The sequence below is a fragment of the Gopherus flavomarginatus genome, chromosome 16 (assembly GCF_025201925.1).
Source record: "Gopherus flavomarginatus isolate rGopFla2 chromosome 16, rGopFla2.mat.asm, whole genome shotgun sequence".
In the NCBI taxonomy this organism is placed as follows: Eukaryota; Metazoa; Chordata; order Testudines; family Testudinidae; genus Gopherus; species Gopherus flavomarginatus.
Window position 1 is genome coordinate 1062830 of NC_066632.1, and position 26861 is coordinate 1089690.

Genomic DNA, 26861 nt, shown 5'->3' on the forward strand with positions numbered 1-26861 from the left:
GTCCACCCAGCGGGGTCCTGGGGAAGCCACCGGGTCCTGCACCCCCACTTCGCAGTCAGACGTGACTCTCAGCCAGCCAGTAACACAGAGGTTTATTCGATGACAGGAACAGGGTCTAAAACAGAGCTTGTAGGTACAGCGAACCGGACCCCTCAGCTGGGTCCATTCTGGGGGGCAGTGAGCCAGACCCCCACGTCTGCCCTCCACCCTTGACCCCAGCCAGCCCAGACAACAACCCCTCCCAGCCCCTCCTCTCTGCTCAGCCCCTTTCCGGGCCAGGAGTTCACCTGATCCCTTTGTCTCCAACACCTTCAGCTGGCACCTTTGCAGAGGGGGGGGCCCAGGCCATCAGTTGCTAGGAGACAGAGTGTCAGCCCAAAAATTTTAGGTGCACTGGCCCTTTGCTCGCCAGATACTTAAGAACTGCCATGGGGACACTGAGGCACCAACACAGTATTCAGAGAAAACATTAAGAACTTTCCCAGTTCGTCAAACCCCCCATCCACCTTCCCATCCCCTGCTCCCCCCATCCACCTTCCCATCCCTTGCTCCCCCATCCACCTTCCCCCTTCCCATCCCCTGCTCCCCCATCCACTTTCCCCCTTCCCATCCCCTGCCCCCCATCCACCTTCCCCTTCCCATCCCCTGCTCCCCTCATCCACCTTCCCCCTTCCCATCCCCCGCTCCCCCCATCCACCTTCCCATCCCTGCCCCCCCATCCACCTTCCCATCCCCTGCTCCCTCATCCACCTTCCCCTTCCAATCCCGGCTCCCCCCATCCACCTTCCCCCCCTCCCCCCCCCCCGATCCCCCACACCTTCCCCCTTCCCATCCCCCGATCCACCATCCACCTTCCCCTTCCCATCCCCCGCTCCCCCCATCCACCTTCCCCCTTCCCATCCCCCGCTCCCCCCATCCACCTTCCCAACCCCTGCCCCCCCATCCACCTCCCATCCCCTGCTCCCCCATCCACCTTCCCCTTCCCATCCCCGCTTCCCCCTTCCCATCCACCTTTCCCAACCCATGCCATCCCCTTCCCCCTTCCCATCCCCTGCCCCCCATCCACCTTCCCCCTACCCATCCCCTGCTCCGCCACCATCTCACCCTTCCCATACCCCCTGCTCCCCCATCCACCTTCCCCCTGTCTCCATCATCCTCCTGCGCCCCCTCATCCACTCCCCTTCCCATCCCCCGACTCCCCCCATCCACCTTCCCCCCTTCCCATCCCCTGCTCCCCCATCCACCTTCCCCCTTCCCTATCCGTGCTCCCCACCATCCACCTCCCATCCCCTGCTCCCCCATCCCCCGTCCCATCCCCGGCTCCCCCATCCACCTTCCCCCTTCCCATCCCCCGCTCCCCCCATCCACCTTCCCCCTTCCCATCCCCCGCTCCCCCCATCCACCTTCCCCCTTCCCATCCCCCGCTCCCCCCATCCACCTTCCCCCTTCCCATCCCCCGCTCCCCCCCATCCACCTTCCCAACCCCTGCCCCCCCATCCACCTTCCCATCCCCTGCTCCCCCCATCCACCTTCCCCCTTCCCATCCCCCGCTCCCCCCATCCACCTTCCCAACCCCTGCCCCCCCATCCACCTTCCCATCCCCTGCTCCCCCCATCCACCTTCCCCCTTCCCATCCCCCGCTCCCCCCATCCACCTTCCCATCCCCTGCTCCCCCCATCCACCTTCCCATCCCCTGCTCCCCCATCCACTTTCCCCCTTCCCATCCCCCACTCCCCCATCCCCCTTCCCTGCTCTCCTCATCCCCTGCTCCCCTCATCCACCTTCCCCCTTCCCATCCCCCGCTCCCCCCATCCACCTTCCCCCTTCCCATCCCCCGCTCCCCCCATCCACCTTCCCAACCCCTGCTCCCCCCATCCACCTTCCCATCCCCTGCTCCCCCCATCCCCCATGACGGTTGTTACCCCCAGCACCTCCCCTCCCCCTTTCCCGCAAACCGGAAGTGCATCCGGCCCCGCCCCCTAGGAGCCGCGCGGGAGCGCGCTGTCTTCTCTTACGTCATCGGCTTGCGCCGGAAGCGGCTCTATCTGGGTCCTCCCGGCGCCGCGCCCGGGCGCTCACGTGGGGTCGGCGGTGGCTCTTCCCGGGGCAGGGGACGGGGCGCCATGATCCGGGCTGGGAGCCGGCTCTGGAGCCGGGGCGCGGCCGCGCGGGTGAGGGGGCCCTGTGTGGGGTCAAAGGGCAGAGGTCAGAGGGCGCTCGGTGAAGGGCCCTGTGGGGGTCAAAGGGCAGAGGTCAGAGGGCGCTCAGTGAAGGGCCCTGTGGGGGTCAAAGGGCAGAGATCAGAACACGCTCAGGGTGAAGGGGTCCTGTGGGGGTCAAAGGGCAGAGGTCAGAGGGCGCTCGATGAAGGGCCCTGTGGGGGTCAAAGGGCAGAGGTCAGAGGGCGCTCGATGAAGGGGCCCTGTGGGGGTCAAAGGGCAGAGGTCAGAGGGCGCTCGGTGAAGGGGCCCTGTGGGGGTCAAAGGTCAGAGGGCGCTCGGTGAAGGGCCCTGTGGGGGTCAAAGGGCAGAGGTCAGAGGGCGCTCGGTGAAGGGGCCCCGTGGGGAGGGGGAAGAGCTCGGGTGGGTGGTGTCGGGGTCACAGGGCCCGCGGCGGGGGGAGTGAAGGGTTGGGCTGGGGTCAAAGGGCAGAGCCCGGCAGGTGACGCCCCGGGGGCGGGGAGGAGGGGGCTGCAGCCCCGAGCTCCCTCTGCTCCGGTGGGAGTGAGCGGGGATGGGCTGCAGCTGACCCAGCAGGGACATGTGGCTCGGGGCTCTGCGTTCTCCAGGCCTCTTTCCTCCCTGGGGCGGGGGGGGGGCTCCCTCCTCTGGGCGTGACCGCTGCATCTCCTCATGTCCCCCCGCGGCTGGGCTGGACTCGCCCGCTCCCCCTGGGGAGGAGCTGGCTCGGGTGCGAGGGTCAGTGATTTCGCAAAGTGCTCCAGTGTGGGTTTAAACTCTCAGCTGATCAGGTTCTGCCAGCCTGGGACAGGCCTGCTGGTGCTTGGCTGGCAGAGCCCCCTCCTGTAGATGCAGTGTATACGACAGGCCGCAGCTGTGGGGCCAAGGGGTGTGATTTCCCCCATACCTTGACCAGGGTAGCCATGGCGACACAGTATTGGAGTGTGGCACTGGCCTGAGCCTGGGGCGTTTTAACAGCAGCGGGTGCAACATGCGACTTCCACCACTGCGCCTTTCCCCTCACTGCTCTGTGCTCTGACCACTCCCTCCCCTTGTCTTTCCTCCCTCTCCAAGGCTCTGGCCACCTCTGCCAGCCGGCTGGGGCTTACCGAGGCGTCCGTAACCTCCCCACACGTGGTGGATGCCGCATCCCAGGCAGGTGAGTCCCGTTCATGGTTATAAAGTGCAGCCTCTGCTGTTCCTGTGCCCAGATCCTGTGTGGTGGCCAGGTGTGAAATGAGATTGCAGGTACCATAAGAAGTAGGATTGCAGGGATTGCCCAAGACCAAGCTTGCTGGAACAGACCAGGGGAGCCCCCTGGATTAGTCTCCTGGGTGTGACGGGACAGCACCGGCTGCTTCGTGGGGGAACTCTGCAGGAGGTGGTAGTGGGATAACTGCCCCCCAGAGGAAGTGTCTTCCAAACCTCTGTTAGAGGTCAGCTCATCCTCGGATGGGGGGTGGGGGTTGTATTGTTGTTTATTTGTATTACTGTAACACCTGGAGTCCCCAGCCACGGTTCAGGGCCCTTGCGGTGCTGGGCACTGCACAGGCCCCTGCACAGACTCAGAGTGAGAGATGTTCCCTGGCCCCAAAGTGCTCACAGTCTACTGAGGGAGTCAATTCTTTTTTGTCAAGGTCCAAATTTCTTGTTCAAGGTATAGTCAGGGTCCAGACTTCAGAGAAAATAGTTAAAAAATAACAGTCATGATAAGTAAATAAAAAGATTTTGGGGTCCATTCAAAAGCATGTGGCAGTCCAGGTTTAGCCCATGGTCTGTCTATTGACTACCCCTGGTCTAAACAGGCAAAGGCAGGAGGGGAAACCGAGGTGCGGAGGGAGAAGGGACTTGCCCTAGGTCACCCAGCTGGGCAGCGGTGGGTATAAGTGTGCCGTGTCTCTGTCCTGTGCCCTTGCCACTAGATCCAGGTGCTGCCTGGTCACTGTTGCCGTCAGACTGTGCTCTTGGGTGTGTTTGGGAGCTCTGACTTGCGGGTGGCCAGTGAGCGTAGGGTGGCCAGAGAGCCAGTTTTGCGCTCTCACTCTGTTACCTGCTTTGCTGTGTGTGTGTGATGGGGCCTGGCTGGCTTTAGAGTTGAGTTGTGCAGCGGGTTGTGGTTCTGCTGGAGATGAGCACCTGGCCTCTGCTACCTGCCTTAGCAGAGTGACTTGTTATGTGTTGTCAGTCAGGATGGTCAGTTTTAACTGGGACGATTGTGACCATCACGTACCATGGGCTGAAAATGGGCCGGTTATTTCTGGCCAGAGACTGCTACGATCTGCTAGTGGCTGCACGAAGCACATGGGCTCTGCAGTGGCTGCTCAGACCTCTTTTGTTTGTGCCTCCTAGAAAAGCCGCCCCTGGTGACCCCCAGCGCCCCTGTCCTGCGGGATTGCTGCCTTGCGATCCCCTCTCACCGCACGGCCGTGCAGGCCTGGGTGGAGTCCCTCAGGCACTACGAGGACAGACACGTGGGCCTGGCAGACCTGCATCCTGATGTCTTTGCAGTAATGCCCCGGTATGGTTCAGAGACGTGTCGTCGGCCCGGGGAGCGTCCGGGTTAAGGGGGAATGAGCCCCCTCTACAGGGAATGGCTGCCTCAGGGGGCGGAGATTGGGACGGGGGCCCTTTCCCTTTGGGGTGCTGGCTCTGATCCAGCCTTGATCTGAAGGAGTTGTCTCAGAGCTGTTTGCTGGCCTGGGCCCCACGGTCACCTTTGCGCTGAGATAAAGCCGTCCAAACATCGGCTGAACAATGGGGACAGAACTGCTCTCTGCCTCCCCAAGTATCAGAGGGGTAGCCGTGTTAGTCTGGATCTGTAAAAGCAGCAAAGAATCCTGTGGCACCTTGTAGACTAACAGATGGTTTGGAGCATGAGCTTTTGTGGGTGAATACATGCATGCATCCGACAAAGTGGGTATTCACCCACGAAAGCTCATGCTCCAAAACGTCTGTTAGTCTATAAGGTGCCACAGGATTCTTTGCTGCTTTTACTGCCTCCCCAAGGGGGTCACCCAAGTGCCGGCCTTGTGGCTAAACACAAGGATCCTGTCCCCAGGGCTAATTCCAACCCAGAGAGAAATCATGGACCCCTGGGGTGTTCGCTCCCCAATGTTGCTTGTTAAGCTGCAGCTCTGCCCCCCCGCTGTGTGCTCCTCAGACACACACTGCCTGTTCTCTCACTCGGCACAGCCTGCACCAACCCTTGGTCTCTGTGCTTTCCCTCTGCAGGGTCGACATCCTGCACACGGTCGCAGTCTGGCAGAGGAACTACAAGAGGATAGTGAGTGTGTGCAGAGCCGGGGGGTGGGAACCCTGAGCGGAATGACAGCTTGTCAGTCTGAGGAGTGGGGATGGAGAGTGCCCATAGGCCACTGACACCTGCGCTCTGTTCCCAGCTCTGGGAGTGTTTAGAGGTCGAGGCCTAGGAGTCAGGACTCGTGGGTTCTATCCCTGTCTCTGTGTGCCGCCGGACGAGTCCCTCCCCCGTGCCTCAGTTTCCCCCGTTGAGCGGCAGCAGGTTGGGTCAGGCGGGTCCAAGGTGCTCACCCCCACAGGGCGTTCTGACCCACGCTCTTCTTTCAGAGCTACGCCAAGGTGAAGACGCGAGCGGAGGTGCGCGGCGGCGGCAAGAAGCCCTGGGCGCAGAAGGGCAGCGGCCGAGCCCGGCACGGCAGCATCCGCTCCCCCCTCTGGCGTGGTGGTGAGTGGCTCCCAGCCCTCACGGGTTCTGCCCGAGCTCTGTGGTTTTAGCCTTGGGTTGTGAGTTCAATTCTTGAGGGGGCCATTTGGGGATTGAGTTGGGATTGGTCCTGCTCTGAGCAGGGGGTGGGACTAGATGACCTCCTGAGGTCCCTTCCAACCCTGATATTCTGTGGTTCACCAAATATAATTAAAATTAATCAGCCAAATTCTGAGCCCAGTACTCTGATGCCGCGTGCGGGGCAGGGGGCAAACGGAGCCAGGGCCCTGGAAGCTGTGTGACTCTGCGTCCTGCTCCTGTCTCCCGTGCCCTAGGGCGCAGACGGGGCCACGTAGCCCATGACTGGTGCTGCCTGGGGATGCTGCCGCAGCACATGTACATTCAATGGTAGGGGCAGCAGGGCTCCCTGGATTGGGAGTCAGTACAGTGCTGTGCAGTGGGGGAGCAGGGGGGCTACTCAGGGCAGAGCCAGTCATGCCCCTGAATCCGAGACGCCCTCCTAGCCCCCTCCTGCGGGCACTGATCCCTGCTGACCTCCTGCTGCCTCTAGGGTGACCAGAGAGCAAGTGTGAAAAATTGGGATGGGGGTGGGGGGTAATAGGAGCGTATATAAGAAAAAGATCCAAAAATCGGGACAGTCCCTATAAAATCGGGACATCTGGTCACCCCAGCTGCCTCTCCCTTCCAGGCGGCATCATCCATGGCCCCAGGGGCCCCACCAGCTACTACTATATGCTGCCCATGAAAGTGCGTGTCTTGGGCCTCAAGGTGGCGCTGACGACCAAGCTGATGCAGGTAGCACGTGTGCGACTGTCTGTGTACAGGGCCCACGCCGGCCGCTGGGCTTCTTAGGCCTTGGCTATGCTGGCGCTTTACAGCGCTGCAACTTTCTCGCTCAGGGGTGTGAAAAGCGCAGCTCCCAGTGCGGCAAGCTACACTCGTAGAGGATGTGGAGTATGCGCAGTGCTGGGAGAGAGCTCTCCCAGCACTGGCACTGCGACCACACTCTCACTTCAAAGCGCTGCCGTGGCAGTGCTCCCGCAGCAGCGCTTTGAAGTTTCGAGTGTAGCCAAGCCCTCAGTGTGTGTGGGTGGAGTGCCAGGACTCCTGGCTTCTGTCCTGGGCTAGGGGACTGGGTTAAGTCGGGCAGGGGGACTGGCAACGAGACTCCTGGCTTCTGTCCCAGGCTATGGTACTGGGTTAAGTCGGGCAGGGGTTGCGGGGAGAGTAGGAACTGGGACTTCTGGGTTCTGGCCTGGGCTATGGGACTGGGTTAGGTTGGACGGGGGGAGCAGGGGGAGTAGGAACTGGGACTTCTGAGTTAGATTGGACACGGGGAGTAGGAACTGGATCTCCTGGCTTCTGTCCCGGGCTATAGGACTGGGTTAAGTTGAGTGGGGGACAGGGAACCAGGACTCCTGGCTTCTGGCCCCTGCCCTTGCCCAGACCTGCTGTGTGTACAATCACTTGGCCCCCTCACAGATAGAAGAGGGGTGCGCTGGGGTCCCCAGAGTCTCATTCTGCCAGGTGCAGGGCCCTTTTGCCTGGTGTTCTGGTCTCTTGGTAGCTAGGAGGTGGAGGGGTTGTGACCCCTTTCCTAGCCCAGCTGAAGGGGGATGGTCTGGCTGGCTCAGGGATGAGGAGGGCCTCAGCTGGCTTAGAGGCTGGACGGGGGGGTCACTCTGGCTCCGGGGGCTGGTGGCAGGGGGGTAAAGCAGTTGAAAGGTACCGAGCGTATTTTGTGTTTCCAGGACAACCTGCACATTGTGGACGGCCTGGACATGCCAACTTGTGACCCCCAGTACCTGGCAGACCTAGCACGATACAGGCATTGGGGCCAGTCCGTGCTGATTGTCGATGTGTGAGTGGGAGCGGGAGGGGGGAGACGTGCAGACCCATAAACCCCAGACACCCAGCAGAGGGTGTGATCTGGGGGCCTGGCGGGAGAGGAGAGCGCGGAGGGGCTGGGCCTGGGGCCCAGGAATAGAGCGCCCCTTGCTGACGAGATCTGGGGGTGCTGCAGGGTTTGGGCCTAGGGAGTAGTGCTCCCAGCCTCCCCAAGAGAGGTGGGGACTGGTCTCCTTGCTGCCTCGTGCCAGTGTCCCCTGGCTGGCGTCGGCCCTGCAGGCCCTGCACGCAGCCTGGAGGAGTGTCTTGGGTGTGGGGGGGAGTCCCCAGGGCAGCGTGGGCCTGAGCTGACGATTCCTTCTCTGCCTCTGTTCCAGCAACAAGGTGCCCGAGAACATCATGAAGGCAACAGCCAGCCTGAAAACCATCACCCTGGTGCCAGCCCTAGGTGAGTGCTGGGGGGGCGGGGGGCGTGCTGGCCTCCCAGAGGGGCCCAGGCTGGGGGTGCTGATGAGAGCCCTGGCCTGCGGGACGTGGTGCCTTTCCTCCCTGCTGCGGACTGCCCTGTAAGGGGAGTTTGGACCATGGCCCTCACCTCGTCCCCCGCCTGCAGTACAGCGAGCACCAACCTTCCACAGTCCTCGTCCCTTCCTCCCAGCATGGATCGGGGGAGAATGCAGCTGGCTCCAGGGTGGGGCGCAGAGGCTGTTTATAGAGGACTCTCTCACCCGGCGCTGAGGTGCGCCTGCCTCTGGGGTGGGGGGTCAGGAACCATCGCAGGAGCCGCCACGTGGGCAGGGGGTGCTGGGCTACCCTGCACCGCACAGATCCGGGCTGGGCTGGGCATGCCGTGACCCTGCCCTGGGTCTCTCTCAGGTCTCAACGTGCACAGCATACTCAAGCACGAGACACTGGTGCTCACGCTGGACACGGTCACCTTCCTGGAGGAGAAGCTGCTATGGCACGACTCTCGCTACACCGCCCTGCACCCCTTCCGGCTGCCCTACAGCGACTTCCCCTAGCCCCGAGGGACAGCGCCTGCCGCAGGGAGGCCTCTTGCGTGGTGAGCCTGTTGAGTGAGTCGGCCCCAGTGAGCGCGTGCAGAAAGAGGACTGGCGCCAAGGCAGCGTCCCGCAGCCCTCCCACAATGCACCTAGGGGCTGCAAAGTGGCTTGGAAGTGACTGTTCTCTGCACAGTGGACAGGAGGGAAGCTGGGCTGTGCCCTTGGGGGCGGGGGGGGTGGGGGAGTTGCCTTCTCCCACTTGCCTGGAGCGTGACTGTTAAACGGCCTGTCCTGCCGACGCACAGCCATTAAAGAGCTGCCGCTACTGCACTGCCTGATGCTGGCTCGTCCTGCCTTCTGTGGGGCTGGGGCCCCAGGCATCCAAGCCCAGCGTTCTCGGCGCGGGCTGCCGTGCCAGGGAGGGGTTTCCCTTTTGCCTGAAGGGTTTACTCTAAACTGGGGGAGGGGAGGGAGCGAGCAGGAGCACATCCCCCGGGGGGGGTCACCCCTCGCCCTGCATGTGGCACGTGGCCACGCAACCCGTGTGCTGTGCTGGGGCTGCAGGCCTGGAGCAGCCAGCAGGGGAGCGAGGATTGTCTGGTCAGGGCTGCCGCAGACGGAGCTGGGTTTGTCCAGGTGTGACGGGGTCCCCGGGGGGCAGCCTGGACTGTGGGACTGCTGAGCTGCCTGCAGGGCCGCCCAGAGCTCTCGGGGGGCTTGGCATCTAATTGCTGCCTGTCAAGGTTCCTCCCCCACTCTGAACTTTAGGGTACAGATGTGGGGAGCTGCATGGACACTTCTAAGCTTAATTACTAGCTTAGATCTGGTAACACTGCCACCAGCCAGAAATGTCAGTGTCTGGAACACTTCCTGTCCCCCCAAACCTTCCCTTCCCTGGGCAGCCTTGAGAAGCTTTTTCACCAAGTTCGTGGTGAACACCGATCCAACCGCTTGGATCTTAACACAAGGAGAATGTAACCATCCCGCCCTCCTTTCCCCCACCGATTCCTGGTGAGTCCAGATCCAGGCCCCTTGGATCTTAACACAAGGAGAATGTAACCATCCCGCCCTCCTTTCCCCCACCGATTCCTGGTGAGTCCAGATCCCGTCCCCTTGGATCTTAACACAAGGAGAATGTAACCATCCCGCCCTCCTTTCCACCACCGATTCCTGGTGAGTCCAGATCCAGTCCCCTTGGATCTTAACACAAGGAGAATGTAACCATCCCGCCCTCCTTTCCCCCACCGATTCCTGGTGAGTCCAGATCCAGTCCCCTTGGATCTTAACACAAGGAGAATTTAACCATCCCGCCCTCCTTTCCCCCACCGATTCCTGGTGAGTCCAGATCCAGTCCCCTTGGATCTTAACACAAGGAAGAATCAATTAGGTTCTTAAAAAGAAAGTTTTTAATTAAAGAAAGAAAGGTAAAAATCATCTCTGTAAAATCAGGATGGAAAATACTTTACAGGGTAATCAGATTCCTATAGCCCAGAGGAACCCCCTCTAGCTTTAGGTTCAAAGTTACAGCAAACAGAGGTAAAATCTTCTCAGCAAAAAGGAACATTTACAAGTTGAGAAAACAAAAAATAAGACTAACACGCCTTTTCCTGGCTGTTACTTACAAGTTTGAAACATGAAAGACTGGTTCAGAAAGATTTGGGGAGCCTGGATTGACGTCTGGTCCCTCTTAGTCCCAAGAGCGAACAACCCCCAAAACAAAGAGCACAAACAAAAGACTTCCCCCCACCAAGATTTGAAAGTATCTTGTCCCCCCATTGATCCTCTGGTCAGGTGTCAGCCAGGTTTACTGAGCTTCTTAAGCCTTTGCAGGTAAGAGGCATTAACCCTTAACTATCTGTTTATGACACTGCCGAAGACCCGACACTTCGGCGGCGGGTCCCAGGGTGGAAGGACCCCCTGCCACTGAATTGCTGCCGAAGACCCGGAGCGGAAGAAGCTGCAGGGGCCCAGGCCCCACGAGAGTTTCCCGGGGCCCCTGGAGCGAGTGAAAGATCCTGCTCCAGGGGCCCTGAAAAACTCTCGTGGGGGCTTCTGCGGGGCCTGGGGCAAATTGCCCCACTTGTCCCCCCCCAGGTGGCCCTGGCTGCCTGTCTCACCGGCCTGGGGTCTCCCTCTCACACTGTGATGCTGTGGCCAAGTTGCCAGCCTCTGACGGGCACTGCCCAGCTGCGGTACACAAACCATCTCCCGGTCACTCGAACCAACAACAGCCAATTCCTCCCCAGAGCTGCTCCAGCCTGCCCGGGTCAGAAGCCTGGACAGAGTAAGTTCATTACCCATCTGCCCCTCCCTCAATGGGGCGAGGACACGCACCCGCCTTTGTAAACTGAGCTGAGATTTCCCAAGTTCTTCCACCAAAAGACCCTGTTTTAGGTAACATATAAACCAGGTTTAGTAACCGCAGAGAGATGTAAGTGATTGCACATACCACGTGTGGAGATCAGAGTCGGTTACTTAAGAAACAAGAAATTTGCAGTCCGAGTTCTGCAGGCCAAGCAGCAGATGACTCAAGCTGTGTCTCACCCTGACCGATGGTACAAACAGGTCACATCCCCCGGCTGGGCCCGTCCTCTCCCAGCTGGCTCTTTGCCTCCAGCCGGGTTTCCAGGTGTTGAGTTGGGGGGGTGAGGCCAAGTGATGAGGGGACTTTCCTCCAGCGTGCAGTGAGGGTGTCTAGGTCAGTCCCCGTTGGTCAGGCGTCTCCACTGCACACAGGCTCTCAGATGGGCGCTGACGAGCCATTAGCCGCTGTCTCGTGGCTTCCTGGGACCGTGGGCTTGCAGTGGGTGTTCCCAGCCTCACAAGGGATTTCAGGGCGTCAGACCCTCGCCTACAATCCAACAGGCTGTTAACCTTCAACAGATCAAGACTTTTTCAATGAGACCTCACCGGGCATACTTTGTACACCACATATCCTCATGACAAGACAGGGGATATGGGGAGTCCAGGGTGCTGCTCTGAGGTACCGTGTCACGCCAGGTCCCGCGGGGGCTGGGGAAGCTGTGTGAGGGCAGACGGGGGCTTGGGCCAGGCCAGCTCGAACCCCAGGCATAGGGGCTGGCTCCCCTGGGCGTGTGACAGGTGGGCTCTGAGTCTCAGGACTGCTGGCTGAGCCGGTCTGTCCCGCACAGCCTCCTTGCCCCACATGCCCCCCAACCCCTAGGCTTCCTGCTCTGCGGTGCTGCCCACAGGCCCTGTGGGTGGGGGTGTAACAGCCAAAGCTCAGCAGGAGAGGGGTTAACCCCCCCCCCCCCGTGATGCTGCAGGGCAGGCCTGTTTTAGGCATGGGAGGCAGACGGAGCATCACGCGTCCAGCCGAGGCGGGCTGGGTAAGCTTTGCACGCAGGGCAAGAGGGCAGCGCCCGCTCAGGGCAGGGTGGAGGCTGGGCCGTGCCACTCAGAATTGCAGCCTCAGTCACTCCCAAGGGTTAGCTCCTCTTGGCTGGGCCCCGTTCCTCATCTGGAGGAGTTGTTTTCTAAAGACTTCGTGCCCTGGAACCGTACTGTAAAATATTGGTAATGAACAGTGGCAAGCTAGTGCTTAGGAGACACTACGATAACAAACCGGGGAGGAGACCCTACAATAACAAACCAGCGTGCCGCCTCCAGACATGCTTGTGTAACACGCTGGTGCATCACCCCCCACAAGTAAGACAAGATCTCTGAGGTCCAGGCCTGCTCCCAGCCGGGACTGGTGCCGGGCCCTGCTCCCCACGTCTCACAAATGCTCTGCTGTGGCAGTGAAGGCCAGGGCTGCTGATTTCTGGTCCTGTTTGTGCCGTGTCAGGCCGACTACTGCTGGAGCCTGGGCAGGCTCATGGGAACGTCCATACTGCAAGACAGGGAATGCAGCAGGGTCGGCACCTCCCTCCCATCCCGCCTCCCCTTGCTCAGCTCCAGGGCTTTGCCTGCCTCTTCCTTCCCAGCAGCCACTCCTGGGGCTTCAGGAAGACCAGTGCACAGGGCGGAAAGTGCTGGGTCCTTCCTGTGTGCGGCTGCTGATTGCAGCTTCCTGCCTGGGTCTGAGCACATGACTCATGGGAGACCTTTGGTGCCAGTGTCTGCATGTGCTTCCCTCATCTGTGCAAGCTACTCTGGATCCTGCCTGGGCAAGGGGGCAGGAACGGGCCCTGGATCTGTTTTCTTTGGCTCAGAACCGCGATTTCCTCGTGGCTTCTGTGCAGTTTTAAAAAACGTTAGACGCCATCGTCCTGTCCCTTTCCAGCCTCTGTGTGCCAGGGAGGAAAACCGTGGTTCACCACGCAGGGCTGCCTTGTTAAATTACTATTAGGTGTGTTATGATCGCACCCCCAGACTCCAGCAGAGATCAGGGCCCTGTCACACTGGGCGCCGCCGAGACCAGTACTCCTCAACTGATTTACCATTGGGGGCTGCATCCACACAATATCCTGCCTGTATGGCCCTGGGAATGTCACGTGGGCTGCCCCAGTGGGCCATGTGTTGAGAAGCAGGGGTCCAGAGAGACCGTCCCAGTCCCGGAGTGCTCGTGGCAGGACAAGGCGGGGCTGTTCTCCCCACGTTACAGATGAGGAACTAGGGCCCAGGGAGTGAAAAGGTGGGATTTTCCTGTGGGCCGAGCCCCCGCGCCTCCCCACTGAGCTCTGACAATCCGGCTCCAGGGGTTGTGGCCGGACAAGGCCCTGGGTTCCTGGAGTCGCAGCCCAACTCCCTGAGCACGAGGCCAGAACATTTTAACCTCGGACAGGATGGTCTTCCAGCGCCTCCCATCTCACAGTCCCAGGACCCGAAAGCCCGGCTGGTCCCAGCAGGTCTGGAGCATCCCCAGCCCCTCCTTTCTGCTGCTTTCAGTGCCTGTTCAAGGCTGGTTTTTTCCCCAGAGGAAAGGCAGCCACAGAGAGCAGCAGCCTCGGATAACCCCGCCCAGCGCCGTGCCCACGATGCGGGACCATGCCACGGCAGGGGCGCAGAACACGGGCAGGTCAGCGTTAAACAGCCGGATGTCACTCCCTCTCTCCCCAGAACTCCTTATCTCCATAGAGATGGTACAATCCCCCTGCCCCCCATGCAGACCCCTCTGTCTCTCTATTCTAGCTATTCCTCCCCAGACTGGCCCCCCGTCTAGCCATTCATCCATCCCCACACCGGCTGTCTCTCTCGGCACATATCCCGCTGTCTAGCAGACCCGGCCAGCCGGGCACCTGGCTTCTTACACTGGTGCCCATCACCGTTGCAGCTGGGCAGCTGTGTGAACAGACTGCAGGGAAGGAGTGACCTGGCCAAGGCCAGACACGAGTCCCTCCCCTTGCTCTCAGAGGTGCAACTGGCCTCTTCCCAGTGGCTGGCCTCTGCGCACAGGCTATGTCTGCGTAAAGGTGTTAGCCAAAATTTTCACACACCCAGCCATGTGCTGCTGTCAACACGGTGGTTCTTGCAGAAGCTGCTGTGGTGGTGTGTGATAAGCAGCAGCTTTGCCCTTTTTTGGTGGTTTTAGAAGAAGGGGAGGGGCTGACCAGGTCCTTTCCCTCACCAGTGAAGTGCAGCCACCTCTGGAGTGGAGCATGACAGCTGCACAACAAGACCACCACAATTTGGGACAGGAAGTGAAGGAGAAGCCTGGATGCAGCTGAAGCCACAGGGAGGGGGGCTGAGTTACAGCCAGGGCATCTGCCCGGGGGGGGGAAGTCTTGGATACTTCACTGCCTTTAAGGGGTCAGGACGTGGATCAGCCACCCCAGTCTGCCCTCCTACCGCTTCTCACCCCTCAGGGGCTCCCCCGGGGCTGCACCACGGGAGTTGGGAGGTCGCCTCCCGTTGAGAGGCTGGAGCCATTGGCACCATGGGGATTGAATTGCAGCTTGGGTAGACTGGGGGCTGATGCTGCTTGGGCAGCGTAATGGGTGGAAATGCCCCTCCGATTTGCCTCCCCATACAGGGCCTCTGTGACGTTATGAGTATAATATAATATCTCATTGAAAGGTGACAGGGCCAGAAAGAGTTAATTAACTCACCTCACCGACTGACCTGACCCGTGGGTGAACCTTAAGAACTGGTTAGCAAGATATGTAAATGAACAGAGCTTTGAAATGCAAGTCTGCATTGTCAGAGGTAGAAGGGGAGATGTTTGCTCAGGTCTTGGGATGCCAGCAAACAAGGCTTGTCTATTGCTATAGTTCTAATTCAAAGATCAAACAAGGAATATTAGCATTTATCATGATACTTGAGTGAAATAGTGTTATTCTCTCTGTGTCTCTTTGAAGGTTGTGGTAACCTGTATCTGAACTGTTTAATGGATAAATTATCCTGTGCTAATTGCCAGGATGTTTTGGAGAAGGAGTTAAGCCTATTGTTTTCTCAGGCCGAAAGGCTGCTGGAAATGTATAAGAAGCCTGGGACACGATCCTGCTTGATCTCAGATCTGCTTTGGGTTTCAAGAGGGGGGAACCTTAAGCCACAAGGATTGAGATCCCCAGTCACTGACTGGAGCCCTCCTGAATATGGACATTGGACTATAATCTATGGACTATTTCTAAAAGGACTTTTGGCAACTCCAAGCTCACCTCTGCTGTGCATCTGAACCTCAAGAATTGAATTCAAGTCTATGTGTATTGATCTTTTAACCAGCTCTCTCTTTTTTCTTTTTAAATAAATTTTAGCTTAGTTAATAAGAATTGGCTGTAGCGTGTATTCTGGGTAAGATCTAAGTTATAATTGGACCTGGGTGTGTGGCTGATCCTTTGGGATTGGAAGAACCTTTTCTTTTATGTGATGAGATAAGATTTTCAGGAATCATCATCATATGTTTGACAGGTGTGTCTGGACGGAGGCCTGAGGCTGGGCACTTTAAGGGAACTGCGTGGTTTGAATTTCTAAGTAACCAGTGAGGTACTGTAGAAGCTGTTCTGTGCTGGCTGGTAAATCTGAGGCCTTGGCTACACTCACACTTTACAGCGCTGCAACTGGGGTGTGAAAAAACACCCCCCTGAGCGCTGCAAGATACAGCGCTGTAAAGCGTCAGTGTAATCAGGGCAGCAGCGCTGGGAGCGCGGCTCCCAGCGCTGCACGCTACACCCGTAAGGGATGTGGTTTACATGCAGCGCTGGGAGAGCTCTCTCCCAGCGCTGCCGCTCTGACTACACTCACACTTCAAAGCGCTGCCGGGGCAGCGCTTTGAAATTCCAAATGTAGCCATACCCTAAGTATTGGAATAACCACCAGCGTTTGGGGTTTGTCTGCCCTGTTTTGTTTGCAGTTCACGCTGATTGAGTGACCTCAGCTGGCTCCCACAGGCAGCACCGTCACAGCCTCCCAGCCCAGCGTGGAGTGGGCACAAAGCCCTGCACCCAGCGCCTGCCATGGGGGGCAGAGCGGGCGCATGGTCAGCGTGCGCGGTGCTGTGCCCGGTCTCTGCACCCCCGAGGCCCAGTGGGAAGCAGAGGGTCAGAGCAGCGGTGAGGCTGCAGGGTGGGCAGTGCCCAGGTGGCTTGAACCCATCTTCTCCCAGCCCCAAGGAGCAGCGTAACTGGGACCTGCCTGTGGGATTGCCCCTGGTAGCCGGACTGGTCGCTCCCAGATTGCGGGGAGAGCACAGCACCAGGATATGCCGCCCAGCCCGGAGCAGGAAGGGGTAGGACCTGCCTTGTGGGTGGCCTCTGCGCACAGGCTCCTCTCCAGACACGGTTCTCCTGGTGCACAATGACATCTCACTGCCTCTGTCTTGGCCTGACACCACTGGTTCTGCTCTGCTGCCTGCCCCTGGGTAAGTTGCGTGTTCTCCGGGTCCGCTGGCGGGGAGCTCAGGCCGCGTGGCTGGTGAGTTTGAAGATGAGCAGTTGAGAGTGGGTTCAACCTTCTCTTCCTGACGTGCCTGTAGTGTTGCGGTGCCACATGCAACAGCATCCGAACCTGCCTGGCGGATGCCAGCTGGTGCCTTTAGCTCCGGAGCCAGGACGGGGTGATTTGTAGGGGGGCACCAGGACCTGGGCTCTGTAGTCACAGCCCGGGCTGAGGCGACCCCAACAGTGCCTCCCACGGAGCAGGGGCTCCGAAGGGCTAGACCGAGCGCCCCTCAGGCTGCTGCTGAAGCTGCAGGAGAGGGAGCATCAGGGTCGGCCGGCTTTGACACAGACAAACCTTGTGAGTAGCAGAGACTCTCCCAGCCTGGCAAAAGCGTTTGTTGGAATGGCTCCGCGCTGGCGGCAGGCCCCTCCCAAGCACGAGTGATGGCTGGAGGTGATGATTCTCTGCACTGGGCAGATTTATGATGCATATTTTGGTAGCACTGAGCAGCCCCAACTAGAGTCGGGGTCCTGTTGTGCCGGGCGCAGCGCAGAAGCAGTGTGAGAACCCGTCCTACTGAAACAAGCTCCCAGAGACTGAAGGGGAAAAACAAGCCCATAAAGGGGAAATTACTTCTCCTAGGTCAGGCATAAGGCAGGAAACAGAACCTCCCGCTCAGCACTCTACTAGCTGGCACGCTGCCCCATGGGCTTCCAGCCCCCGGTCCTAACCCAAAGAGAGGGAGGAGGGTAATGAGTCAATATTTGCAGACCCATAGGGAAGACCCGGATCTGACTGGTGAGTTACAAATGAGCCACAACCCTTGGCTTTGACTCGGTATTTAGAAAGATTTTATTCTTGATTTCTTTGTAACATCACCGCCAACCCCCTGACTTTACAAAGAAAGGTCAGGCTGCCCCTGGGATGCGACTGGCAATTTCCATAGCTCTGAGTGAATCAAGTTTAAACAGCTTGTGGGGGGGTGTCCATTGGGGTTTAAATGCCAAGTCTGTGGGTGGGTGTAGGATGTCTGGAGCATCTCTCGCAGGCCCACAGGAGCAGTGGGAACGTGGAAAGTGGGCTGAGCATCAAAGGACTATTGTAAACTATGTGCCAGACAAAAAGGAACTTTGAGGATAAGAAAAATTCAGTGGGTTTCCCACGAAATACCTGGGGATGGGCAGGAAGCAAATTCCCCCCTGCAGACCCGCCCTTCAGAGGCTACACCTTGAGCAAAGAGCCGCTGTCCGGCTGACTAGCTGTTCCTGGGCTCTGAAGACCAAAGCCCCGAGCAGTGACAGGGGAGAATGACCTGTCATGAGGGTGCGTGTTGTGCTGAGTGCGGGTGGGGCTTGTAGCACTGCCTGGGCTGGTCTCTGGGACACTTGTGCGGGTCCTTTAATCACTCGGTGTCTTCTCTGTAGTGCTTTCACCTGAGAATAACAGCACTAGGAAAGGCCGGGGGAGTAGCTTCTACTTGGGGCCAAGGCGCCTGTGACAGGTCCCCCCCGGGGTGCTACCTGGACCTAGGGTACCACTAAGCTCCCTAACCCACCAGTCTGGCCTCTCTTTACACTGTACTGCTGTGACTGGCCTGCCAAGCCCCCTCCCAGGCTCCAGCCGGCACTTTACCAGCACGCACCCAGGTAGGGACACACCCAGCTGCTGTTACATGCAGATGCTGTGAGCAGCTCTACATGGGGAGGCACAGCTAGGGCACCCCCCCGCACCTCAGTGTAAACCCAGAGTTACACTGTCTTGCGCTGGCCCGAGAACTGCACAGCACAAGCTCATGAAATTCGCCCCCTCCCTCAATGTGGAGAGGAAATGCACAACCGCTTTCTGCCCCCAGTTATTTCTCCCACATGCTGGTTTTCGACAAAGCAAAAATAAGTTTACTAAATACAAAGAGAGATTTGAAGTGATTGTAAGTGAAAGCAAATGGTAAAGCAAATTACCTAGTAAAGAAACAGAACCGCAAACGGAGTTTAACACACTAGAGAGGTAGGATACAAATTAGCAAATTCTCACCCTGAGTGATAAACAGGCTGGCGGATTCTTAAGGCACAAGCTGCCTGGGCTTTCCCAGGTTTTCAGACAGGCTAGAAATCCCTTTAACCTGGGACCAGCACTCCCCCCCCGTTCAGTCTTTGTTCCTCAGGGGTTTCCAGGTGTGGTGTTGTCGGGAGAGTGAGGTCCCCCCAGGATGTCATTTCCCCCTTTTATATCTTCTCCTCACTTGCTGGAAAGCTCTTTTGCCATGAGCTGGGTCAAACAGTTCCCAATGTGTAGAGCTGGCTCTGAGACATAGGCACTGACTTCCCCTCTGTCCCGTGGCTGCTCAACCCCCACTCTGCCCCCGGCCCCGCCTCCACTCCACCCCTTCCATGAGGCCCTGCCCCTTCCCACCCCTTCCCCAAAGCCCTGCCCCCTCTCTGCCCCTATTACAACCCCTTCCTTGCCTCCTCCCCTGAGCATGCCACGTTCCCACTCCTCCTCCACCCTCCCAGAGCGGGCTAATGCTGCCAAACAGCTGTTTGGCGGCGGTCAGGCAGGAAGCACTTGGAGGTGGATGGAGGAGTGGGAACGCGGCGCACTCGGGGGAAGGAGGAGGTGGGGCAGCTGGTGAGGGGAGCTTGGCTGCTGGTGGGTGTTGAGCACCCACTCATTTTTCCCCATGGGTGCTCCAGGCCCGGAGCACCCACGAAGTTGGTGCCTATGCTGGGAGAGGTTTCTATTGCACACAGTTCCTGGGGTGATCCTTGCGCTTGTGTGCAATTCCTCAGGCAGCCACCAACATTGTTTGGCCTTTTTACTGTTGTGCCTGAGAGGCGGCTTGGGGGGGTGTTCAGCCTCAGCACGTTTCAGTAACAGCTACAGAGCCAAACTTCCTAACTTCGCATACAGCGATGGCTCCGACAATCCAGCGAGGCATTCATGTCTAGCAGACCAAGACTACCTCACAAGGCAGACTTCGTACAAAACCTGTCCTAATTACACAACAGTGGGGAGTATTACGGTGCCAGGGTGCCACAGCACCGTTCATGGCGTTGCAGAGAAAGCACCATGCAGCTGGGAATCGCGTAGGCAGGGAACCCTGCAGGAGGGTGAGAGGAGCCAGGAGCCCAGTGCAGTGCCCTTGCTGGACCACAGGGCAGGAGGCAGGGGGGCAAACACAGGTGCAGTTGCCCTGAACTGTGACAGACACTTCGCCAGGCCTGCTGCCCCTTTGTGCGTCCATTCTGGGCACCGACTGAGGCGGAGCCCTGGGGGAGAACAGCCCAATGTCCCAGAGCGAGACCTGGGCTGCGGGGCCAGCTGCTGGGTCTGGGTGGTCCCCAGGGGGAGCCTGGTCTGGCCCATGTGGTGTCCCCAGAGGGGGGTGGGCTGCTGTGGCCATGTGGGCTGGGGGGAGCCTGTCTGATTGTCTCTCTGCTCCCCAGTGCACCCAGACCCATGCGGCCTGAGCATCGTGCCCAAGGACCTGGCGGTAGCGTTTGGGGGTGACGTGGTTCTGAACTGCACCAGCACGTGCTCCAGTCACACCAGCCTGGGCTGGGAGACGTCGGTGCCGAAGGTGACGAAGGAGGGAACCGGCTGGATGTCTCTGCACATCTCCAACCTCAGAGAGTGGGACCTAAAGCCCCTGTGCTTTGTCAGCTCCACGGACATCACCGAAAAAGCCAGGCTCCACGTGTACCGTACGCTGAGGTTTAACTGCGTGCTCATTCCTGCCCCCCACACTCCCACCCCCCCCGGTGCCGCCCCTGGGAGGGGAAAGACTTTTCCAAGGACTAGACATCAGTGCAAAGAATAAAACCCCATAGTCTGGATTCCCAGCACCCTGCTCCTGCCACTGCTCCTCCCACCCCTGGGAATGGAACCCAGGAGTCCTGCCTCCCAGCTCCCCCCACCATCCCCTCCCACACCTGGAAACGGAACCCAGGAGTCCTGCCTCCCAGCTCCCCTCACCGTCCCCTCCCACACCTGGAAATGGAACCCAGGAGTCCTGCCTCCCAGCTCCCCCCACCCTCCCCTCCCACCCCTGAAAATGGAACCCAGGAGTCCTGCCTCTCAGCTCCTTCTGCTCTAACCACCAGCCCCCACAGTCCCCTCCCCCCCAGAATGGAACCCAGGAGTCCTGGCTCCCTGGGCATCGAGCACAGTATTTACAAGAAGGCAGGGCCCTTGGCCCGCTATATGCAGGGAGAAGCTTCAGGAAGGCTCATTTGCCTTTGTTTCCCCCTCCTCCCAGGATTCTCACCCCCTGAGATCCACCTGGGAGCCGAGATGGTGGCTGGTCACCAGGAGCGAATCACCTGCAACGTCTCCAGCCTTGTGTCCGGCTCCGTCCCCTCCGACATCAACATCACCCTGAGCAGCGGGGGCAGCACCCTCAGCGAAAGCGGTGGCAGCCCGGCCGTGGGGTACAGCTTCGTGGCACAGCCCACGCAGCACGGGCAGGAGATTGTGTGCCAGGCCTGGCTCCGCGTGGGCCACCAGGTGCTGAGTGACAGCGCCAGGGCCACCCTGCACGTCTGGGGTGAGGAGCTGTCAGTTACTGTGAGTGGGTCCTTAGTCCTCAGTGTGCAGCAGCTTCCTGACTATAAGAACTTCAGAATGGCCAGACTGGGTCAGACCCAGGGTCCATCCAGCCCAGTGTCCTGTCTACCGCCATAGCCAATGCCAGGTGCCCCAGAGGGAGTGACCAGAACAGGGAATCATCCAGTGACCCATCCCGTCGCCCATTCCCAGCTTCTGGCAAACAGAGGCTGGGGACCCCATCCCTGCCCAGCCCAGCTAATAGCCATTGAGGGACCTTCTTCCATGACCTGATCTAGTTCTTTACTAAACGCTGTTGTATTGAGTGGATGTTTTCAGAGAACTCTCCACAATGATGCCAAGATTCCTTTCTCGAGTGGTAACAGCTAATTTAGATCCGATCGTTTTATACGTATAGTTGGGATGATGTTTTCCAATATGCATTACTTTGCATTTATCAACAATGAATTTCATCTGCCATTTTGTTGCCCAGTCACCCAGTTTTGAGAGATGCTTTTGTAGCCCTTTGCAGGCTGCCTGGGACTTAACTGTCTTGAGTAGTTTTGTATCATCTGCAGATTTTGTCACCTCACTGTTTACCCCTTTTTCCAGATCATTTATGATTATGTTGACTAGGACTGGACCAGTACAGAACCCTGAGGGACACCACCATTTACCTCTCTCCTGTCTGAAAACTGACCAGTTATTCCTACCCTTTGTTTCCTGTCTTTTGACCAGTTACCAATCCATGAGAGAACCTTCCCTCCTATCCCATGACAGCTTACTTTGCTTTAGAGCCTTTGTTGAGGGACCTTGTCAAAGGCTTTCTGAAAATCTAAGCACACTGTATCCACTGGATCCCCCTTGTCCACCTGCTTGTTGACCCCCTCAAAGAATTCTAGTAGATTGGCGAGGCCTGATTTCCCTTTGCTAAAACCATGTTAACTCTTCCCCAACAAATTATGCTCATCTGTATGTCTGAAAATATTGTTCTTTAATATAGTTTCAACCAGTTTGCCTGGGACTGAAGTCAGGCTTACAGGCCTGTAATTGCCAGGTTCACCTCCGGAGCCCATTTTAAAAATTGGCGTCACATTAGCTATCCACTAGTCACCTGGTACAGAAGCTGATTTAAATGACAGGTTACACACCACAGTTGGTAGTTCTGCAATTTCACATTTGAGTTCCGTCAGAACTCTTGGGTGATACCATCTGGTCCTGGTGACTTATTGCTGTTTAATTTATCAATTTATTCCAAAACCTCCTCTAATGACATCTCAGTCTGGGACAGTTCCTCAGATCTGTCACCTAAACAGAATGGCTCAGGTTTGGGAATCTCCATCATGTTCCTCAGCCGTGAAGACCGATGCAAAGAATTTGTTTAGTTTCTCCGCAATGGCCTGATCGCCCTTGAGTGCTCCTTTAGCATCTAGATCGTCCAGTGGCCCCACTGGCTTCCTGCTTCCGATGTACTTAAAATATTTTTTGCTATTACTTTTTGTCTCTTTTTGAGACCATGGAAATAAGAAACAAAATTACTTCCCGCAGCCAGGAATCCTGGCTCCTAGCCCCCTGCTCTAACCATTTGTCCCCAGGCCTCTCCCAGAGCTGGGATAGAACCCAGGAGTCCTGACTTTCAACACCTGTCTATAACTGCTAGACCCCCGTCCCTTTGCAGCACTCAGGAAAGCCCCAGCAGGGTTCCCTTTTCTGACCCCACCCCGAGCTGGGACTCCAACCCTGGAGCCCAGACTCCCAGCACTGCCCCCCAGTAATGCCAGGACAGTGATACCCATCTCCCCCTTGGCAGGGTGGCCAGGAGAAAACCGGGGCAAGCCTGATGGTGTGGGGCACATGGGTGGGAAGTGGGGATCAGCCTCCCCCCCGGGAGCCCATCCCAGCTGGCCCCTCCTTGCTGACCCCCGCTCTCCCCCTGCCCTTCCAGCCCCTCCCCACAGCGTGAAGGTCTCCGTGGAGCGGCTGCAGTTCGGGGTCGGCGCTAACTTCACGGTGTGGTGCAGCGCCGAGGGGAACCCCCCACCCAAGCTGCGCTGGGAGCTGCCCTCCAACGCCAGCGTGGAGCTGTCTGACCGCGGCCAGACGGTGACCGTGCGCTCGGCTCAGCGTGCCCACAATGGGACCTACCGGTGCCTAGCACAGAACAGATACGGGACCAGCTCGGGGCACATCGATGTCCTCATCGAAGGTAAAAGCAACAGGCTCCAGGGCACCTTCCTTTCCCTCTGCGGAGGGGCTCTGTGCCACCCCCTGGAGCCGGGCCCAAGGCTGGGAACACTTGGGACCCGGAGCCACAGGCTCCATGCCTGCCTCAGTCACTGGCTCCCTTGTGACGTGTCTGTGGGTCCAGGCAGGGGCTATTCATTGAGCCAGGGGGTGGTCTCTGGGGCAGGGTCCCCAGCCCTGCTGGTTTGGTCTGATCCCCTTCCTGTCAGGGCAGACAGCAAGGGCTGGCTGGGGACCACCGAGACAGGGCTACCGTGTCCTGCAGTGCCTCCGGGCGGGGCGGCTGGGGGCAGCAGGCAGGGAGGCTCCCAGGCCCTATGTGTGTGTGGGGAGCTCAGGGGCACCTGTGCCCTGTTGGGGGCGGGGGGGCTCGGGCACCCGGGTCCTGCGGGGGGCTGGAGAAAGCAAGCTGGGGCTCCCCCTGACTCGTGTTTCTCTTCTCCCACAGTCTCCACAGTTCCCCGAAGGTCCTGGATTGTGATAGTCGCAGTTGTGCTGGGGGTGACTGTGGTTCTCGGCAGCGTAGCCCTGGGAGTGTGGTGGCTTATGAGAAAATGATTCATGACATCTTAGCTGTGGTCCAGGGCTGCCCCCCGCCCGCCCGCAGTGGGGAGGGCAACTCAGGGAAGGGGGAAGAACTGGGCAGTGATGGGCCTGAATCTTTGGGTGAGGACAAGGAGCCCAGAGGTGTCTGAGCCCGAAGCCCTCACCCCAGGGGACTGGTTCCTGGGGCGGGTGGGGTCACGGCCCTTTCCCTGATGTGCCCCGGCTGGTGGGCTGGGACCAAGCAGAGGAGCCGAGCTGGGCCGCAGCTCTCCAGGGTGTCTAGCCCTGGTGCTTGTGTGCGTGTGTGTGTGCATGTGCCTGTGTGCGTGCACATGAGTGTGAATGTGAGTGTGCATATGTGTGCATGTACAATCCTTTCTTCGGTGCCCTGGGACTGTTACATTTACAGTGAGTCCAGTCCAGACGCCCGGGTAACCCCATGCTCCCTCCCACCCAGTGGCTGTCATTGGTTCCACATGGTTTTGAGGGTCTCAAATAAACTGACTGCCTGGGCACCTTCTGCTCTGTGTGTGAGGCTCGTGCGCCCCCCCCCCCCGCCCCAGGAGCAGCCCCCCGTGGGCGCCCATGGAGATGTTAGCTGTTGGCGAGGCAAAGCTTGGAGCCTGTATCAGCTCTGGGCATTAGTCATTGTTAATGCTACTTAGTGTGACCCTTCTGCCCCTCTGAGTTGGCAGCAACAAGGGCCGGGTTCAGTATCCAGGGGTTCCGTTTCAATAACACAATGCATAACCGGCTCGAGCCCCCACCCAGTGACCTGGGACACTCACATACCACACCCCCCTGGGCGCCTCTAGGAGGCAATACTTCCCCTCTCGCAAGCACGGAGTCTGAGTGTAGCAAAATCCTTTTAATAAAGGAAGGAAACAATGTGGCATCCCACTGGAGAAACACCACAAACAGGATTATAACACAAACCATAAACAAAACCCACCCCCAGGTACGTTTGGCACTGTCCTTTTCCCCCTTAGGGTCTTAAGTCCAATCACCCCAAAGTCCAACAACCCGAAAGTCTCTGGTCAGTGCCACCCCAGAGTTCAAAAGTTTATCTGCAGAGTTTTACCCCCCTAGCCTGGGTGGAAAGGGCGGGGAAGTCTACACAGAGTGTTAAGGGGCACCTTACGTGGGCCAGGGCCAACTGCTCCGCCTCTCGGTGGAGTTCTGCTGCAGCCTTCACCACGACCAGCTCCACCACACCAGCCGTCCCTGCTGAGCTGCTCCAACATGCTGCAAACTGCTCTGCTCTGCCAGCCGCTTAGCGATAGATCTTCAGGCTCCCCCACTAGTTAGCACAGCACTCAGTCATCTCAGCTCAGCTCTTTCAGTGATTTCAGCTCTTCGTAGGGGAGCCCTGGTGCTGGGGCACCATTGGCCCAACATGAAGTCAGCTCAGCAGTCTCTAGATGGACTCCTAATGGAATCAAAATTAGCTCTACTTTTTAACAGTGGAGAAAGGAGGATGTGCAATTGATGTTCCAGGCCCTCACCGGCAGGCAGGCAGGGAGAGGGAGATTGATTGTGTGTGTGTGTGTGTGTGTGTGTGTGCGCGCGTACGCACACAAACCAGTCCCCAACCTCTCTCAATTCACTAGGTTTTGGAACCCATGTCCTTTGTTTAGCAAGCGTCACTTAAGTTAGTCTCGTAGTTCCTCGTTCACATAATCAGGCGGCAACACTGTATTTATCCTGCCCCAATAACAAAGAAATTGGGGATCCCAGAGCTGTCAAAATAACCATCCCAGGCTGCGTTGGGCTATGCTGGGCGTGCCCATGCAAATATCTGAGAATTCACACTTTTTCTGAAATTCTTTCCACACTTCCCATAATTCACCACCAGATGTCAGGGTAGAGCTCATCCTGACTGCTTGCATCAATATGGCCCACGGGCGTTAGAGGGGCCCCGCGGTGGGACATGGGAGGTTGCTGGTTTGAATCCAGCTCCAGCTCATAACATGTTTGTGTCCCTGGCTTGGAACGAGCTGGGGTGGGGGGTGTTGGCACAGCTCAATTCTTAACAGGGCAGAAACCTCCTGACGTTGATGGCCCTGAATCATTAAAAGCCTAGATTAAACCCAAGCACCACGAGCCAGATCCAGCCTCAGCCCCTGCACCTCTGAGCAGCCGCTGCTGTTTCTTCCGCTTTGGGCAGGGGTGGCACCCACTGGCACTGGTCTACGTGGCACACCGAGAAAGGACCTGCCTCTCAGTCGCCCATGCACCTGGAGAGGGCAAGACCCTCCCCAAACCGAACAGTGATGGGCTGGAAATCACGGGGAGGGACCTTGGGGAGTCCTCGAGCCCGCGGTGCAGAGGGGGCAGGGCAGGGATCCCGTTTGGATACAAGGCTTGCACGGTAGGTGTGGATGAGTCAGTGTGACCGAGGGAGGGAGGGCAACAAGGTGTAAGCAGGTGTTCTAAGGCAGCTGAGCTGTATTCTTGCCCACACGCCCAACCGAAGCTCAGAGTCGGGTGAAAATGACCCCGTCTGGGCCTGAGCCGGCTCTGCTTCTGGCTGCTGGCTGGTGAGTCTGACCGCTCAGGCAGGGTGGGGGCAGGAGCCGTTTGCTTCTTGCAGAGCTCTGGAGTAAATCCAAGTCTCTTCGTAGCTGGCCAGATGAACACAGGGAGGTGGGTGAATCTCTGGGCGGCTGGGCTCAGAGAAGGGTAATGTACCGAATGAGGCAGACTCACTAGTAATAATTCCCTGATAGCAGCAGTGTCTGAGGACAGGGCCGGCTTTAGGAAGTGCGTGGCCCAATTCGAACATTTTCGGCGGGGCCCTAGCAGGGATGACTTAAAAAAAAAAGTGGAAAAAAAAGCCTTCCATTTCTTCCATGTATTATTTACTTTCCATAACTATATAAATAATAAAATTATAAATTATGTACATTGCATCATATATGCTGTTGATTGGTTATTAATGACTGCTGTTTCACATGTGTGGGTCCCAGCTGCTCCCTGCCCACCTCATTGAAGCAGGTGTGCAGGGTTACTGTC

The 26861-nt window shown here is 58.3% G+C and overlaps 2 protein-coding genes across 4 annotated transcripts; both read left to right on the forward strand.

Annotated features, from left to right (window-relative positions):
• Window positions 1–2030: 2030 nt before the first annotated feature.
• Window positions 2031–15111, forward strand: MRPL4 (mitochondrial ribosomal protein L4). 3 transcript variants are annotated; one of them, XM_050924843.1, is made up of 10 exons: window positions 2692–2918; window positions 3255–3339; window positions 4530–4698; window positions 5412–5463; window positions 5766–5883; window positions 6572–6678; window positions 7635–7744; window positions 8109–8179; window positions 8608–8794; window positions 14996–15111. In XM_050924843.1, the coding sequence occupies exons 1-9, from the start codon at window positions 2853–2855 to the stop codon at window positions 8751–8753; spliced, it is 924 nt and encodes a 307-aa protein (XP_050780800.1). In that variant the 5' UTR covers window positions 2692–2852; the 3' UTR covers window positions 8754–8794; window positions 14996–15111. The 3 variants fall into 3 exon arrangements, with proteins under 3 accessions (XP_050780801.1, XP_050780800.1, XP_050780798.1); XM_050924844.1 differs by lacking the exons at window positions 2692–2918; window positions 14996–15111 and adding an exon at window positions 2031–2171 and having other exon boundaries at window positions 8608–9065; XM_050924841.1 differs by lacking the exon at window positions 14996–15111 and having other exon boundaries at window positions 2693–2918; window positions 8608–9065.
• A 1207-nt stretch (window positions 15112–16318) lies between these two features.
• On the forward strand, window positions 16319–24359 carry LOC127035215 (hemicentin-2-like). The gene is made up of 5 exons (XM_050924838.1): window positions 16319–16494; window positions 19958–20215; window positions 20770–21057; window positions 23002–23262; window positions 23749–24359. Exons 1-5 carry the CDS (start codon window positions 16431–16433, stop codon window positions 23856–23858), a joined length of 981 nt encoding a protein of 326 aa, XP_050780795.1. The 5' UTR covers window positions 16319–16430; the 3' UTR covers window positions 23859–24359.
• Window positions 24360–26861: the final 2502 nt, after the last annotated feature.

Excerpts from the sequence above, each read along its gene's own strand:
- MRPL4 (XM_050924843.1), top strand. The coding sequence starts at position 2,853 with ATGTCCCCCCGCGGCTGGGCTGGACTCGCCCGCTCCCCCTGGGGAGGA. Across the intron at positions 4,699-5,411 it reads GTCTTTGCAGTAATGCCCCG|GGTCGACATCCTGCACACGG; the intron begins GTATGGTTCAGA and ends TTCCCTCTGCAG. Across the intron at positions 8,180-8,607 it reads CACCCTGGTGCCAGCCCTAG|GTCTCAACGTGCACAGCATA; the intron begins GTGAGTGCTGGG and ends GGTCTCTCTCAG.
- LOC127035215 (XM_050924838.1), top strand. The coding sequence starts at position 16,431 with ATGACATCTCACTGCCTCTGTCTTGGCCTGACACCACTGGTTCTGCTC. Across the intron at positions 16,495-19,957 it reads GCTCTGCTGCCTGCCCCTGG|TGCACCCAGACCCATGCGGC; the intron begins GTAAGTTGCGTG and ends TCTGCTCCCCAG. Across the intron at positions 23,263-23,748 it reads CATCGATGTCCTCATCGAAG|TCTCCACAGTTCCCCGAAGG; the intron begins GTAAAAGCAACA and ends CTTCTCCCACAG.